The following is a 16,448-nucleotide window of genomic DNA, read 5'->3' on the forward strand; positions in this document are numbered from 1 at the left end:
CTCCATGACTGAGTAAACATCTACAAGCTTTCCAAGTTCCACATCATCAAGGGCCATCCTTAAGAGTGAATTACATTTGTAAAAGTTAGGACACGACCATCATTAAAATGGTAATATTCATTAGCGGGCACAATAGAATACAGTTAGTTGAGACGAGCCTCAATGTCTATGTAATGTAACTCTCAGAGAGACCTAAACGGCATGCAAGTCTTCCCTTCGAAACTGAAAATTAAAAAAGAACAATGAGAAAAAAGCAAAGTAATAGCACCTTCAGGAATCACCAATAGAATGACTCTTAAAACCATGTTGCATATAAAGGTATTTAGAAATTTATCATAGAATGACTCTCCTAAAACCATGTTGCATATAAAGGTCTTAAAACCATGTTGCATATAAAGGTATTTAGAAATTTATCATAGAATGACTCTCTTAAAACCATGTTGCATATAAAGGTATTTAGAAATTTATAAAGGATAAACTTTTACACATTAACAAGAAATTGCGGAAATATTGTACCAGCATATGGCATACAAAAGTCAAGATCATCACAGCAGCAATTCACGAATGCGAACTGGCCTTTTAACTGCGTTTGTAAAGCCCTGCATACAGGAAAGGAAAAATTGCATTGTCAATACGTTCTATATTTCTCACACAAATTTAAAGTCACTGGTAGAGTAAATGGGGTTTTGAATTCCCCCTGCGTATACATTTTCTACGCTGTGGCAAATAATATTCGACTACTTTAGCACCCAGCGAATTAAGGATGATACCGTCGTGTAGAAAAAATGGTAAACCAGTTATATATCTTTTATTAAATCTGGGAAATAAGACTGGAAGTACATTCAGACTTAGTTTAATGATTGATTAGGTGGGGTAGGACATGCATATATAACTGTGCCAATCCTGCTGGTAATAAGGGTATAAATGAAGGTATCAGCTAGATCAGTTGGTAAACTCCATTCATATCGTACAAAAGACTGGAGAAAGGAGGGATGACCATAACATACATGCGATTGCATGTGGTACCTACACCACCAGTTGGGATTTTCAGAGTCAGTTTGATGCATCACACATGTGAAAGACATCAACCACTCTATATGTAGATGTAAGAACTAAGAACTGAATAACATGTAATTTTTGCATCCAAAAAATGAAGAAAAAGAAACAATGGATGATTTCGCACCTCGTTATATTTAAAAACTAGTGGCCGTGAATCTCTCTCTGCCGTTGCTTCCTTCTGAACAGCATCATCAGTCTTCTGAGTACCTTTGTGCAGCTTTCTAAATCTGATTTTTAATTGTAAAAGAGAGATCAGAACAAAAAAGGGTCACTGACAGCATACATGACAACCATGCATTATAGCATTCTTAGAGACCATGATCCCTTTTCACCACTGAAGACCAAAATAAAATTTGTTCCATAAACAAGCCCTTGGTTCTGAATCTGTGTTGTGACATTTACCACGCAATTTATCACAACTGTGATAGGTAGTCGATTTGTGGAGAGCAGATTTGGGGACTCGATTTGGGGGCATAAAACCACCGTATCAATCAGATCTCACTCAATACCTAACTTTAGTGATTACTAAAGATAAGTGAGAGACAAAGTCAAGTACAAAATGAAAAAATAGTTATTACCTGTCAAAAAAACCAGAGGAACCATTAGAAGACCTCATACTTCCAGGAGAATTTAATTTTTCCCTGGCTGTGGTAATTTTAGAGCTCAAGTTCAATGAAACACTTGAAGTACAGGGATTTGGCTGCCTTCCATTTGATATGTTTTCTGAGTTTCCAGCATTTACAGCACATTCACCTTCACAATAAGCTCTAGCAAATTGTAATCTACTAGTTTCTGCAACGAAAAGACCATGGTTTTCCTTGTTGCATCCAACTGTTGAATGCACAGATCTTCCAGCGCTTGCTTGCAAGATCCTTTGCTTTTCAACCTGACACAAATTGATTATATGTTAAAAGAAGGGGTTGGCCCAGGGGGTTGATTGTCTGCAATGAGTGTAGTAACTTTCAAGAAAAAAAATTTGCACACAAAAGTACTTTTCTTTTAGACTTAACAATGCATTTTATGACGACAGATTCCCTTAAATTGTCTGCTTAGGTAATAGGAAAATATGAGATGCATAATCATAAACCTTAGAAGTGTTTAGATAGAGTACAAGAATCCTAATAACAAAAGGAAACTGATAAAACAAATAACTTAATATAGGAAACTAGATCACGCCCCTATAATACTTAAGACCAATATTCTAAATGTTCTAGAATCTCAATACCATACATTTTTGTCCTTCAACATATAAATACGAGTAGTTCGTGAAAAAAGGAAGTGCATATTTTCTTCAGTGGCTTACTGGTTTGGAATATAAAGATTCTAAACTACGTCATGCACTGAAGGCACACCTTTAGATGACACTCACTATACTTAGGCCTGGTTTGGTACTGAGGTGATTCTGAAAAAAGCTAGTATCAAAAAAAGCTGGGAGCTATTTTTGTGTTTGGTAAACATTCAGCTTCAGCTTTTTTTCACAGTTTTGGGTGAAAAAAAGCCAAAAACAAGAAGCTGCAAAACCCAGCTTTTTTTCACATCTGTTTTACATAAAAGTTTACCAAACACTATAATACTGCTTTTTTTTTTTCAAAAGCACTTTTACAAAAAAGTTTACCAAACACTCTGCTGAAATAAACAGCTACTTATTCTCACAGCACAGCAGAAACAACTTTTTTTCAAAGCACATCAATACCAAACTAGCCCTTACTTGCATCCTTAAAAGATGAATTCCATTTAGATTCAATAATCCATTAGCTCTAGTTGAACGGCATTTCTAAGAGAAGTCTGAGAAGAGAGAGAGAGAGAGAGAGAGAGAGAGAGTGAGGTTTTGGAAAAATATGCTAAGGTTTTATAGAACACCCCCTTCACCTAAACAATGAATTCACATGATAAGAGACACTAGCTGACTTAGTTTCACCCCTTTCTGGCGATTAAGGATTTATAGTTTTACATATAGTCTAATGAGCAGGAAAAACTAATACAAATTGCATCACTCACCTCGTGCGTCAACACCTGCTTCATGGTTGATGCAAGTAGATGATGACCAGATCTATAGCCCTGCTTGATCACAAGAAACAGAAATACAAGAAGAATCATAATATGAAGCAAACTGCATAAAACAACCAAAACCAACAACTCAAACCTTGAAGTTAATGAAGTCGTTAATGGGGGGATCGAAAGAGAGTGATGAGGCATCAGCTGCTTCATGTCTGGGATTGCTAGGCAGAAGATCGGCCTTCATGCTTCTATGTGCTATAGAATAGGAGACCATCGTGCTAACTAACTGAGCCAAATCATTCTTCTCCTTTTCTGATAGCAAGTGCAATGCCACCTGAGGAACATACCATACTATTTCATAAACAATCAAATGACTATAGCCACAGCTTGGTAAGCGCATGCAAAGAGAGAGCAAAAGATAGCAACAAATAGATCTATGACAAAAGAATAATGGGTAGCTTTCTCGTAAGAGATGTGTGTTGTTTCTCACAGCTGTGATTTTCGGGAACGAACAATTACACTTTAAGACAAAGACAACTAAATTAGCATTTCATAGAGAGAGAGAGAGAGAGAGATTAAAAAACGTAGTCTATGTGAGTTCACATAAATTTCCTTTCACAGTTCTTTTGCAGCGCAGATTAGCTTAACCCATAAAGGATGTATTCAATGTAGTCTATGTGAGTTCATATAAATTTCCTTTCACAGTTCTTTTGGAGCGCAGATTAATTTAACCCATAAAGGATGTAGACAGAATATCTGTCTGAAAGTAAGCAAAAATATACAAGAAACAAAACGAAATGGACCAAGTTGAGAAAATGTAAACAGCAGTGTTTTATCAGCTCCAGAAACAATCCCTTAAGAGCTAGAAAGGTTATCCAGAGGATTACACGTTATAGGCTAAAAATTCAGGAGAGAATATGACCAATAGATCAGGACAAAAACTGTGTAATTTTATAGTGCCAAGTTCACCAAACTAAGTAAAGCCTTTTTTTAGTCCGGTAAACTATTTTATTTAGGTTCAAAAATCAAACTATTACCTGTAGCTTTATTTTTCCATTACAAGGACTAAGAGTCTATGATATGTGATCGACATTTGCATTGAAATCTTGTAAAGACATGGTATTGGACCCATGCACATTAAATTCGATCGCATATCTTAATCATAAATTTAACATAAGAAAACAAATCAAAAACTTAAGTATATTCTATTGGAATAAAATGATATCACACATTCTTTTCTTATAAAATAAATGACGAACACAACCAAAATATCTCAAAAGCATTGGCTGTCTGATAATCACTTGAACTAGTAGCATATGTAACGTCTCTCACATATGAAACTGAAAATAAAGATCAACACACAAACATAACAAATGGAATATGGAACTGCCACCAAGAACCTCAAAGAAACAAGATAAGACGTGGCTAAGATGAACATTATTACCGGCCGTAGAGTTGGGGGTGACAGGATGTGTAACAGCAATGAAATTGAGTCTTCTACTAAGGACTTAATTGACAAATGTCTTGAAATAGATGGTGGAATTGTGTTGTACCAAGACCTCAAAGTTTCCACCTTTTCCATCAACACTGTGCGGTATCTGAATATGTATGGGATTCAAATCAGTAAAAAAAATTGAAAAATAACTTTCACGACTTACTTCAAGATCTAACAGGTTTGCAGGATACCTATGATATGATTTTGGCCACTCAATGTTTGGTCTCTGCACTTGGGCTACCAAACGATGTATAGTGATTGCAATAGCAGGCAGATAAACTCCATAATAGAAAAAAAAGGAAAGAGTCAAAGAAGAATGTAATTGAAACAAGTCGCAGCAAGTAGATATTCAAATATCCTTACCGTAAAGAGGCATGTGTTGTGTACGCATAATATATTTATGCATAAGGTCGGAGGCACCAAGACTGTTTAAGCATTTGACCTTCAGATAAGAGAAAATTGTACAACATCAACTGTCTTGTTTTAGCACATCACAGGTAATCAATATAGTCAAACCAGGCGGCTTACAGTCTTTTGTATCACTGGATCATGATAAGGGAGATGCAAAAAGTTTTCATGAAGACCATCCGCAATCAAATCATAGTCACCGCTGCAAATTTATTGAGTAGGTGAGGTAGACATTAGATATTTTAAACACTTGAACATATAATGTTTGCTGGAATTTACTACCTACCAGTTAGAAACGAGAGAATGCAAAAAGTCAAAATCATTTGACATAACTCCACAGCTACCATTGGTTGTTCTTTCCCTCTTCGTTCTTTTCTTTTGGAAGATCTAAAGAGAGTCGCATCTTCAAATATAAGGTTGTGAAAACTATGGATAAAGAATAAGACACACATCATCTAACTTACCGTTACACCTTACCTCTTTCCAGACATCAATCACACTTCTTGACATATCCTTTCGACCAACCACTTGAGAACCAATCTCCCACTGGAAAAGTATGAGTACAACGTAGTATTAACCACTCGCTTTTAAAGAAAATAATGTTCAGTTCTTCAAACAGAAACCAAACTGAGAACTCCACCATAAATAACTATCACCATTCACCAGGAACATAGGTAGTGGGAGGATGAGAAGAACCCCTAAAATATGGTGAGATGGTAGTTAGGGAAGCTCAAAGTAATCATAGGAGACATCCATGATTATTACAAACTTGTTTCATGAAGAGATCCATGTTTTTTACTCCATTTCTCCGAAAAGTTGTTAATGTGCTCAAACCTTAATAAATATTTTTAACTGGTCAATATCGGAAACTTCAAACGGAACTGTTTTACTTGTCTAAACAAAACCATCCCAGACAAAGCTAATCTGATGTTGTGAAGGCTTTCTTAATTAAGGAATAGTCTGCAAAAGAGAGATAATTAGCCTTGCAGATTTCAGAGGAGCCTCCTGGATGTTCGCATTCGATTATTATGATGACTGAATGGGTCACTCACGGCACTATCTGATTGTCGTGTATTTCCTCTGGGTTTTTGCTTCTTATATAACAAGAAAAAAAGGGGGAAAACTCTGCAAAAGAAGGATCATATCAAACTCTTACCGCATTGAGTGCTTCCTTCTTCTTGTTCAGAAACTGAAGAGTGTTCAAGCATGAACGTATATCACATTCTGTAACATAAAGGTTGAAGTGAATGGAAAAGATCAAAGATTGAATAAATGAAGGGAAGTTTGAAATTAGTACGAACTGGTATAAACCAAATTTCAGTCATAACATTAAGGAATGACAAAATTCCATTTTAAACTTAAAAACACAATCGAACTTGTACACAACACATCTAGACTTTCCGTTAAAGAATGGTTTGTACATTATGAATAACCAGATGAATTCAAATAAGGTAATTCTCAATAAAAGGGATGTATGACTCACCTGTGTGCTCTGCAAGTGCAGTAAGTGCAATGGAACTTGTTTTCATTCCCTCCTTATTACATATATATTTAAGCCTGTAATGCAACAACAAAATTTGAGGACCAATCTAACATAGGAAAGTAGCCACGTATAAAAGGCATTTCTTTTGAATGAGACAATGTACTGCAAGTAACAAATAATTTACCAATCCCAAATATGGGTATGAAGTATGAACATATGTGATGTGATATCTATGTATAGTATGTTAAATTGCTAATAAGTAATTTCTAATTTCTATTTAGGTTGTACAGTTCCAACAATTAGATCCCCTAGTTATTTCATTTAAAGAACTTAATTTTCCCTGAACAAATAAAGAATACCGAGAAGTGAGAACAAGATTCATTTCCACATAAAGTGATATGTCCCAAAGTAACAAAATATACCAGTATTGGAATTAACTCAAGCAGCACAAGTTACTCATTAATTGAGTGGGCTTATAAATCGCAATTTGCATGAAGTCGTTCACGCACCATGTTCACATTCTAACTTTTGATAGTTTACTATGCTGTCATTACATAAATGCATATGCTTCCCACATGATCCGTACATATAGATGTTTCAAAAAATGATTTATTCACATTCTTCGGATTTGAAGAACTTCCCTTTTCCAACAAATTTGATTGGCAGTTAAAATTTCGGTTGTTATAAATTTGGTACCCCGCTAAAGGATAAACTCTATCCTCAATATACACAACTTTGGTTGACTGGGGGATTCAAACAAACTTTGGCATTTGCGTGATATGGCAATAGTGGTTCTTCTCCCTGAACTATTATCGTAGAAGTTTCAACTATAAAAGAAATGATGTATAACCTTATGCAAAAAACATGAGCATATTCAGATTCCAAAACACATCAAATTATGTTAAACCTTATAGAACAATTGATCCAGCAAACAATCTTTCAACAACAATTGATCCAGCAAACAATCTTTAGACATCAATTTATATTTTTAAAACGTTACCTGCTCACCACTCGACTCACTGTTGGTTGTACAAAAACATGAACCCTGTAAAAGAATAAGTAGTGTTATCAAGCAAATAGTTCTCCAACAACTCCACATAAATGTTTTCTTTTTATAAAATGTTATGGTATGAACTAATGGGACATTATTTAAAACTCTATTTGTTACAATTATCAGTTTCTGATAAGCAACAAACTTTCATTGAAAAAAAGAAAAAGAAAATTTGTTCACATTATCATTGAAATGGATAGAAATAAAATGATATAAATTGATAAGAGACACGCTGCTTCATTTTGTGTACTAACCAATGCAAAACTAGGTTTAAAAGAATTCCCAAGATTACTACATTTGCAACTAGTAAAGACTTTGGAATGCATGTTTGTGGCACATTCTACTCCATAAACTTACATGAATCTATACTAAGATGTTGTTATTGTTTAGAGCTATCAGCTATGTACATTGCGCTCTTTAGGTCCAGTTAACTTTTTAAAAATTTATATATAGAACCTTTTTTAGGTCCTATTACTTGATTAGGACTATATATTCTTCCTTATTCTAGGTGTAATCCCTTGGGGAGAAAATATCTGATTTCCAGATCTGAGAGAATGATGGAAAATGATGCACCCGTCTAGCTTCCACCTTCAATTATTCGTTCTTGATTGAACCACGTGAGCCCTTCCAGTTTCTTGCAACCCAACTACCTCTACTATCTATATAACCTTGGAAAAGCATCTGCCAACTTCTCAAAGGATGTCACCCCACTCCCAACTACAAACTTCAAGCAGTTCTGAAAAGCTTCATATACTTGAGCCCTTCCAAGGGTTGACAGCTCCCCTTAGTAACTATATTAGCATCCCAACCGTTTTATGCTAGCCCATCGGCTCTTAGCAGTTGCCAGCAGAAGTTTGCATAAAGCAACATGCAGGATAGCTGACATGCACATGAACCTAAGCATGTCTTATGAAAGGAACCATATTTATGGTTAAGGTGTATATATGGTAGAGGTGGCTGGTTTGATAGTGAAGGTTTAGAGTTTAGGGTTTAGGGCCCTGTCATTTGCCAAAGCATGAAAGGAACCACATTTAGGGTTAAGGTGTATAGAAGCTAGAGGTGGCTGGTTTGATAGTGAAGGTTTAGAGTTTAGGGTTTAAGGCCACGTCATTTGCCAAAGCATGCATCACAGGCAAGCTTGAGAAACCTCCAGACATGCCATCTCAGGTAAAGTCCGCTTGGATTTTCTTAACACTAGAATGGCTCATCAAGCATAGGTGATATTTCCTCCATCGAAAGCCAAAAGACTCATAATGCTCACTAGGGAACCTATGGGCATATGGAACATTGAGTGAGTTTCATGTGGCTAACCTTGGAGCCTAGACGACGAGCATAGATTACAAGACGGTAGTCAAATGTCTCTACAAGACAACTCATGGACTAGCAGGCAAAATTAGTGTTGCACACTGTTAACTGAGGACATGTTTAACCGCTATGCAACGTTTGAATACTCAATATGAGGAACATACCTAGACCTCCATGGCTTTGTGACGCACGTAACACCAAAAAGTTCACAACACGAGCATTGGCTTGGTTTCGGCCATGACATAAGGGTGCCTAAACAAAAGGCATGCTTGCTTAAGCATAGAGGTGTACATATATTTTATCTCATCGAGGGCTCTGCACTCTACCCTATCATGTGTTCTGACTCGGTTGTCGAATGCATTTGATTCTTCCCATGATCTTAACATTTTATTTCAAGTCACAAGATAATTGATCTAAGTCACAAATAACAACAAAAATCAAATCTTAGAGGACTCAAATGACATCAGTATGCTCATAGATATTGTTAGCTTCATCAAAGTTGGAAGGAAAAGAATTATGCTTTAATTATAGATGTATAGACAAATGTTGAATTGGGTTTATATGATTTGTAACCAATACTAAGAAAGACTTACTTTGCAACTTGACGCAATGGTCTCAAGGCAGGTGCATATAGGTCATTACATATGCAAATAACCTACAGAAGAAGAATCAATTAATTATAATATCCACGAGGCAAAAAACCAAAAATTCTTAGTTCATTAAATATCAGTAAAACTCACAGGCCTCGACAACGATGCAGTTTTTCTCCCTCCTTTTGAAGAAACCCTTCCTGATTTTTGTTCATTGTTGATATTCTCCTTCTCCATATAAGATTTCCTATCAGCACATACCTGCATGAACATATAAAAAAAAAAAAATTTCAGCTATACAAAACAAACTAGTGAGCTGAAATTGGCTCTTTACATAACCGTTTTAGTTCAACTAGTTCTTTATTATTTGAACCCCTTATTTACTTAAGCTAACCACATAACTTTTTCTAGTTAAGAAAAATACGTTTTTATATAAAATATAAAACAAAACAGCCCTTATGGTTAAAAAATTTCAAATCCCTTAGAATGCCCTTAATTGATTGATTAACTTGGGGAACCCTATTCAACAACGTGCCCCCCTGAGGTTTGGTCTCACTACAAGACCTCACAAAAATCATTAGTTGACTGTTTATTGGCGAAATGTCAATTTACCCCCTCCTTTCCTTAAAAATGTTAGACCGTATATCGAAATAATATATTAAATCCTAAATTATGTTACAGTTAATAAGAAACACTAAAACTTTTTGTAGACAAACATTTGAAAATCAAAATTGATAAAAAAAAATGAGTAATAAAGAAAAGTGAAAATCAAAAACAAAATACAACCTAAAAATGGAAAACTCAAACCATCCCCTCCCTTAGCTGCCACAAACAACCACCGGACCAGCAACACAACTACTGCATCACCCCAAACGACAAAGTCTCCACCAACTGTTTAGTTCTCTCTCCCCTCCCTGACCCTAAACCCAACCCCATCTCCCCTTCAGCACCCACACCCAACTTCGTCCATCCCAAACCCAATCACACCCACCCACAAAGATGCTCAATTCCGATCCCATCCATCTCTAACCAATGTCGAACAACACCCACCATCGCCCCTTGGATCTCATCCCTCCCACCAACTTGACGATCTACTCTCACCACCCACTGACCCTAGCCACAACCAGCCCAACCAACCAACCCCATACAACACCTACCATCCCTAAGGCGGCAAATTCATAATGCATAAAACTAAAAGGATTTCACTTTTTTATTTTCAGATGTGAAGGTTTAATAACATGTTCTTTTCATGTTTTTATTTCGTAATGATCAATAAGTCATTGATATTTACTTCTTTAATTTCGCAGCTGTCAAGATGATAAAAATAGAAGCAGCATTCAATAAGGTGCCCATTAAGCCACCAAAACAGGTCAATGAAATCCACATGTATATCTCATATAACACAGAATTTAAAAATTCAAAACCTTATCATTTACCATTTTTAGAATAACTTCCACGACACCTTTCCCATCTCCAAGAGCCCCATCTATTTCGTCAATCACCTAGAGGAAATGCAGTTGGATTTTGTCATGAGCACACACAATAAAAAGATTAAGCTTGAAAATTAGAACCAACCAAACACTTTGGCGTCGAGTCCATTCTGAGGAACTTCTTCTCAATAACTTCGACGGACTCCGTCTGAACAACATCAAGAATTTTAGCTGCAACAGTTGACGATGATCGGTCATCACTAGCATTAACCTACAAAACATGTAATAAATCCACCATTCCATTATACACAAACCTAAAATTATTTTTCTTTCCAAACAAGTGACAGATGACAAATTAAACCGGGAAGAGCTCCCATAAAAAGTGAAAAGCAATGTTCCTTTATACATTTTTGGTGCTCAAATATAAAGCTCTAATATGCTTAGTGATGTAATATCCAAAATATAGATCAACTTATGAAATTTGTAAAATGCTAAACATGGTCCCTGAAATTCAACCCAAAATTAACTGTACTTTAATTGTTTCCCGTTTGTCATAATCAGGGCTGTCAGATAAGCTGCTAATTTGACAGTAATGTTATAAGTCACTAAACGTAATCTTGCATCCAAATTCCAAAGAATCCAATTAGGTTATTTAGCTTAGAGATGCAACTGATTTTGAAGGTCTATTATCTTAAGTTAGAATAAATTAACTGAACAAGTGTCAGTTAAATTAAATATACATGTAGACTGTAGGTAACACGAACGTCATACTACATCTGCTATGAAACCGATTTCAACATCCCTGTAAATAGAAAATAACAAATTGTAAAATCAACTTGTGATACCCAAAATTGTGAATATGGCAGATTGAAGTACTGCACTGGTCTTATTGAGAAAATAAAGGGACTTATTCGAACATTTGATATGGAAGCTAGGGTTCTCCTCATGCAAGTGATTCAAGTACATCAGATGATTGCTATTTCTAATCCATGATTGATTGATATTGGGGTATTAGAGGATCTACATAATGATAGAACGGCCTGTGAAAGATTGTTCCATAATGCTCAAACAACATTAGTGAGAAGGAAAAAGTGGGAGGTGCTCCTCTCTTGACATGTGGGACGATCAAGCAACCTCACTAATCAAGGCCTAAATCCTACGTATCTTCCACAGCCACCATTAGTTATAATTACTTTGCCATTGAGGACTGGTCAACTGCCTGACCACCTCCTTAACTCATCTCTTCCCCAAATCACATTGTGCAAGTTAATTTGGAAATTCCAATCCAAACTGAAATTTCTGATTCCGAAAATTTTTGACAGACTTGGATGGCAACTGGAATATATCTAAGGAAAACTAATGAAAAGGGCTTGAAAACTTTGAGTTTTAACGAAAAGGACAAAATAAAGGGTAAAGTGAATAGTGCCAGGATTGACTTTTTAGTGTAAAAATGTGGTTTTTCGTTAAAGTGAACAGTACCAGGAGCTTTTCGTTAAAGTTCCCATATATCTATCTGATCCGAAATTTCTCAAATTTAGTACTATGAAAAAAGGGTAGTGCTATCTATGAGAATGTGAAGGTAAAAGAGTCCCACATTGGTACTTCTCACACACCCTCTTACTTTTTGGTTGTTGGATCGAATGAATTGAAGAAGATCAATGGCCAAACAGTAATATGGGTGTGTGGGAAATAAAAATGAGTGTGTGAATAGCACTATCCTAAAAAAAACCATGCATATGCTTATTTTATCACGTTCATTGTTATATCTAAATATGCTTTATTTCATATTTGTATATTTAATCATACTATTATATATCAAAAATAAAGAGTATAATCATACTTACTATTTTATCTTGTCTAATATGATTTTATGTCATACATACCAAAACGGCTACAAATATCGCAAAATTTCACAATAAATATTGAATGGTGGATACACAAAAGTTTGAAAACTTTCATTTCACAGTCTTGCAAAATGTAGGAGATCCGAAATATGCTCCAAAAATTCCGAGATAAAACCAATTCTGAAAATTTCAATAATCCAAAATTCCAAAATTGGAGCTAATATTTGATTCCGAAACTTTTTTGGATTGGGAATGGAATTCTTCTTTCCGATCCAGCTGACCGAAAAATGGGGAAAACTTTAAGGACCAAAATGATATCCTGACAAGTAACTCCAGCTAACACAGCAAATGATACTGAATGATTCATGCAGAGACAAAATTTCTTAAGAGAATTCTTTTTGTTAATCACGATTATGTGTGCGCAGATATGAAGTGAACAACATACCTCCACCACTCGGTACCCACAATGCTTTGCAGCTATATGTGCAAGTGTAGTCTTCCCAAGCCCTGGAGGCCACAAAGTAAAAGGATCTGCAGTGACCATCAAATATGCAGGTCAGCCAATGCAAGGTAGTTCTATGTAAAAAACAGTAAGAATAAAAGCAAAATGCAGAAAGAGTTCATATTCTACCTTTTGTTCTGGGGGACTGGTAGACCTTGACTTATTCCACAACTCTGGAATGCTTTTTGAATTAGCACTTTCATCATTCATATCCTTAAAATGCATATTTTTTTCATTATTCCATCCTCTGTTATTTCTTGAAACCTTTGAATCAGAAAGTTTGTGGTGTTGAGTGATAGAAGAATGTCGTCTCAACGCAGACAAAACCTCATTGGATGTGCTCCTAATTTCAGATCCAAAAACACAAGGATCCCATTGTTTTAACCATAGGAGGACCTGCAATGCAAATAAAAAAAGAACAGACAGTTGACAGAAGACCTTCTAGGGAAGAAAAACTACAAAAACATGTGCACCTTTTGGAGCGTTAACTCCCCTAAAAAGTTATGAAAAAACATGAAAACAAACATAGTTACCTCACGATTTGTTTGTTCGTCACTCAGAAGCTCAATAAATGAATTTGGAGCATATTTATCCACCCAAAGTTGTTCATGCAGTAGTGGTGTTTCACTCTGAACTTCAAAGCGAGCTCGCAAGGTCTTCAAACAACTCTAATTATATTTAGCATATCAATACAGATTTCACTGATCAGGTAAACCATTTATGATTCGCCAAATATTTCAAGAGAGTATCTAGTGTCTCATTGTTAGGTTTTGGCTCATCAATTAGTGTTCTTTTCTGTTTAGGATTGTTTTAGGGAAAAAAAAAGGGTGCACCGATTCTTCTCCTAAAAGGGCTACGAAAGAATCTTAGTTTCCTTATTCAATTTAGATTAGAAATCCTAGAAGTCCATTTGGAATTGGAAAGGAAGTCTAATTTCCTATTCCACTTAGAATAGGAAGTATAATCTGTAAAGGACATGTAAACTGCACCCTATGCCTATAAATAGGGTGCGGCAAGGCTTAAATTCAAGTGAGAAAAACTGTGATAGCCAAGACAAGAGAGAAAGATTAGTTCTAGGGTTTGCAAAAGTTCTGTAATCTCTATTATTAATCAAAGGAGCGGTGATTTCTCTACCTAGAGAAATCACAACTGGACGTAGGCAAAAGTTCTGCCGAACCAGTATAATTCTTGTGTGTTTCTAAGTTTTTCTATATTTGCTAGTTTAGTCTATTGTCGTTGGTTACATTAAAGAACAAGGTCTAGTGGGCGTTTTTCAACACTCATGGCATAACACAGAAAAGTTAAAGAATCCTCACTTAGAAAGTTTTCAAACAATGACACAAATAAGTCCCTAAATTCATTAAAAATTGCTAATTTCATCCCTACTATTATATTCAAAGGTATTTTATCCAATTTTTTGTCAACTTAAGTCACTTGACACACTTTAGAGTGTAATACTGTTCTTTTCTCGCCTATAAGCCCTTAACATTTCATGTAGGTTGCGAATCTAACGACTAATTTTCCCCCCCTAAAGTTAACTCCATACACTATTTCTTTATGTAAAATTACCAATCTACCCTCCAATGTGTATCACATGCAAGTAACGTGACTTCAATTGACGGAAAATTGAATATTGTAGCTTCGAATATAATATTAAGGATGTAATTGGCAGATTTTTATAATTCAATGACGGATTTTTTTTGAAATAAAATAGTTTAGGGACCTAATACTCAGGTGATAATTCAAGGACTAAATTGGCAGTTCACCCTATATGATAATAAATGATAGGATTTATGTACTGTTTACGACATTGAAGCTAACTTAACATGGATTTCTTATAAAATGATGTGGATTAAAGTTGGATGACTCCAATGACTCTTATGGGCCCATTTGATAACCATTTTGTTAAAGATAATAGGGAACTGCATAGGAGAAATGAGAGATAGGGCGGAGGAAGGATATTGAGAAGAATGCAGAAGAAATGGGTATACGGAGTGATACACAAAATGAAAACTAAAAACCTAAACTGAAGACAATTATAAGTTGTTTGCACTTTTAAGTTTCCATTTCAGACGTTCTCCCTCCTCACCTCTATCTCTAGCACTAAAATTGAAAACTATAAAACAAAATGGTTATCAAACGGTCCTAAGTTCACAATGAACTAATTCATCTTCATAATGCATACCATACCTTCCTAAATGCCTCTTTCTCCACTCTTTGCAATAGATCATTAATAGGTTCTGATATAAGACCTGCAAAAATTATACTTCCCAGTCAAGCTAATGTGTATAGAAAGCAATGTATGTGAACTGCAACTTATATACACTATTAACTGCTATGCGACAGAATGATTCTCTACTTTTCCAAGGTTTTCTCAGAAACCAAACATGCAGCTAGAGAAAAAAGCATCCAAGTATTGAAGAAAATAATCATGTTTGGAGAAAAAAGCATCCAAGTATTCAAGAAAATAATTTGGTTCTACCTCCCGATGTTCCTTTTACATGCAATTTCTTGGGACGCTCCTTCTCCACCAAGCATATCTTCGCGTAAACTCTATCCCCGGCACTCGGCGCCGTCACCGGAATGAAACTACCATCTATCTCCGACGCATACCTTGACACAACTTTCTCCTCCACAACATCAGTAACTCGTTGATCGACCACCGGATCTATCTCGTGTGGCGGCGAGTAAAGCCAGTCCTCATCATTCTCGGACCGGTCCACATCATCGACCCTGCTCCGTTTCTCATCCGACAATCCGGAGTTTTCCGCAATCGACTCATCAGGACCGTCCGATGATCGCAAACGCTTATGGGCATTGTTTCGGACTTCGTATGATGGCGGGTGGTCTATGGAGGGCGGCGATTTAGAAGGGGTAGGTTGTTCTTTGCCGTATTCTTCTGGGTAAGGTTCCGCCGGTTCAAAGTCTAGGCAGTCATCGTGAAGGTGATAGTTAGCTTCAAGCAATTCAAGCTCTTCGGGAAACGGGATTTCCATGTCCATGCCCGATAACGACAGACGCTTGTGGCCGTTGATCTGCGTTCCGGAAGATAACGGGTGGTCTGCGGACGGTGGCGATCTAGAATGGATAGTCTGTTCTTTCTCGAATACTTCTGCTCATGGTTCTGGATCTTGGCAGTCTTCGGGGAAGCGACAGTTTGCTTCAAGCAATTCGAGACCCTGCGTATGGTTTCATGGCCATGGTTGGTCACCGCGCGTTTGGATGAGAAGTTTCACAAGTACATCCGTCCGGTATTGTTTTACAAACAAAAAATTTGAAGAAG

The 16,448-nt window shown here is 36.2% G+C and overlaps 1 protein-coding gene across 1 annotated transcript; it reads right to left on the bottom strand.

Annotated features, from left to right (window-relative positions):
* LOC103936985 (chromosome transmission fidelity protein 18 homolog) lies at positions 1-16,432 on the bottom strand. Its single transcript, XM_009346877.3, is given in 25 exon segments — positions 1-222; positions 517-599; positions 1,184-1,286; positions 1,638-1,945; positions 3,058-3,117; positions 3,203-3,391; positions 4,502-4,655; positions 4,744-4,831; positions 4,916-4,994; positions 5,081-5,162; positions 5,247-5,347; positions 5,438-5,506; positions 6,117-6,184; positions 6,444-6,517; positions 7,444-7,488; positions 9,393-9,454; positions 9,540-9,650; positions 10,826-10,891; positions 10,965-11,090; positions 13,109-13,176; positions 13,179-13,194; positions 13,295-13,561; positions 13,699-13,833; positions 15,356-15,417; positions 15,648-16,432. Coding segments are annotated over 24 exon segments (2,907 nt in total). The 5' UTR covers positions 16,168-16,432; the 3' UTR covers positions 1-222; positions 517-545.
* Positions 16,433-16,448: the final 16 nt, after the last annotated feature.

The sequence above is a fragment of a genome, unplaced genomic scaffold (genome assembly GCF_019419815.1).
Source record: "Pyrus x bretschneideri cultivar Hongxiangsu unplaced genomic scaffold, Pyrus_bretschneideri_v1 Contig12, whole genome shotgun sequence".
NCBI classification, from domain to species: Eukaryota; Viridiplantae; Streptophyta; class Magnoliopsida; order Rosales; family Rosaceae; genus Pyrus; species Pyrus x bretschneideri.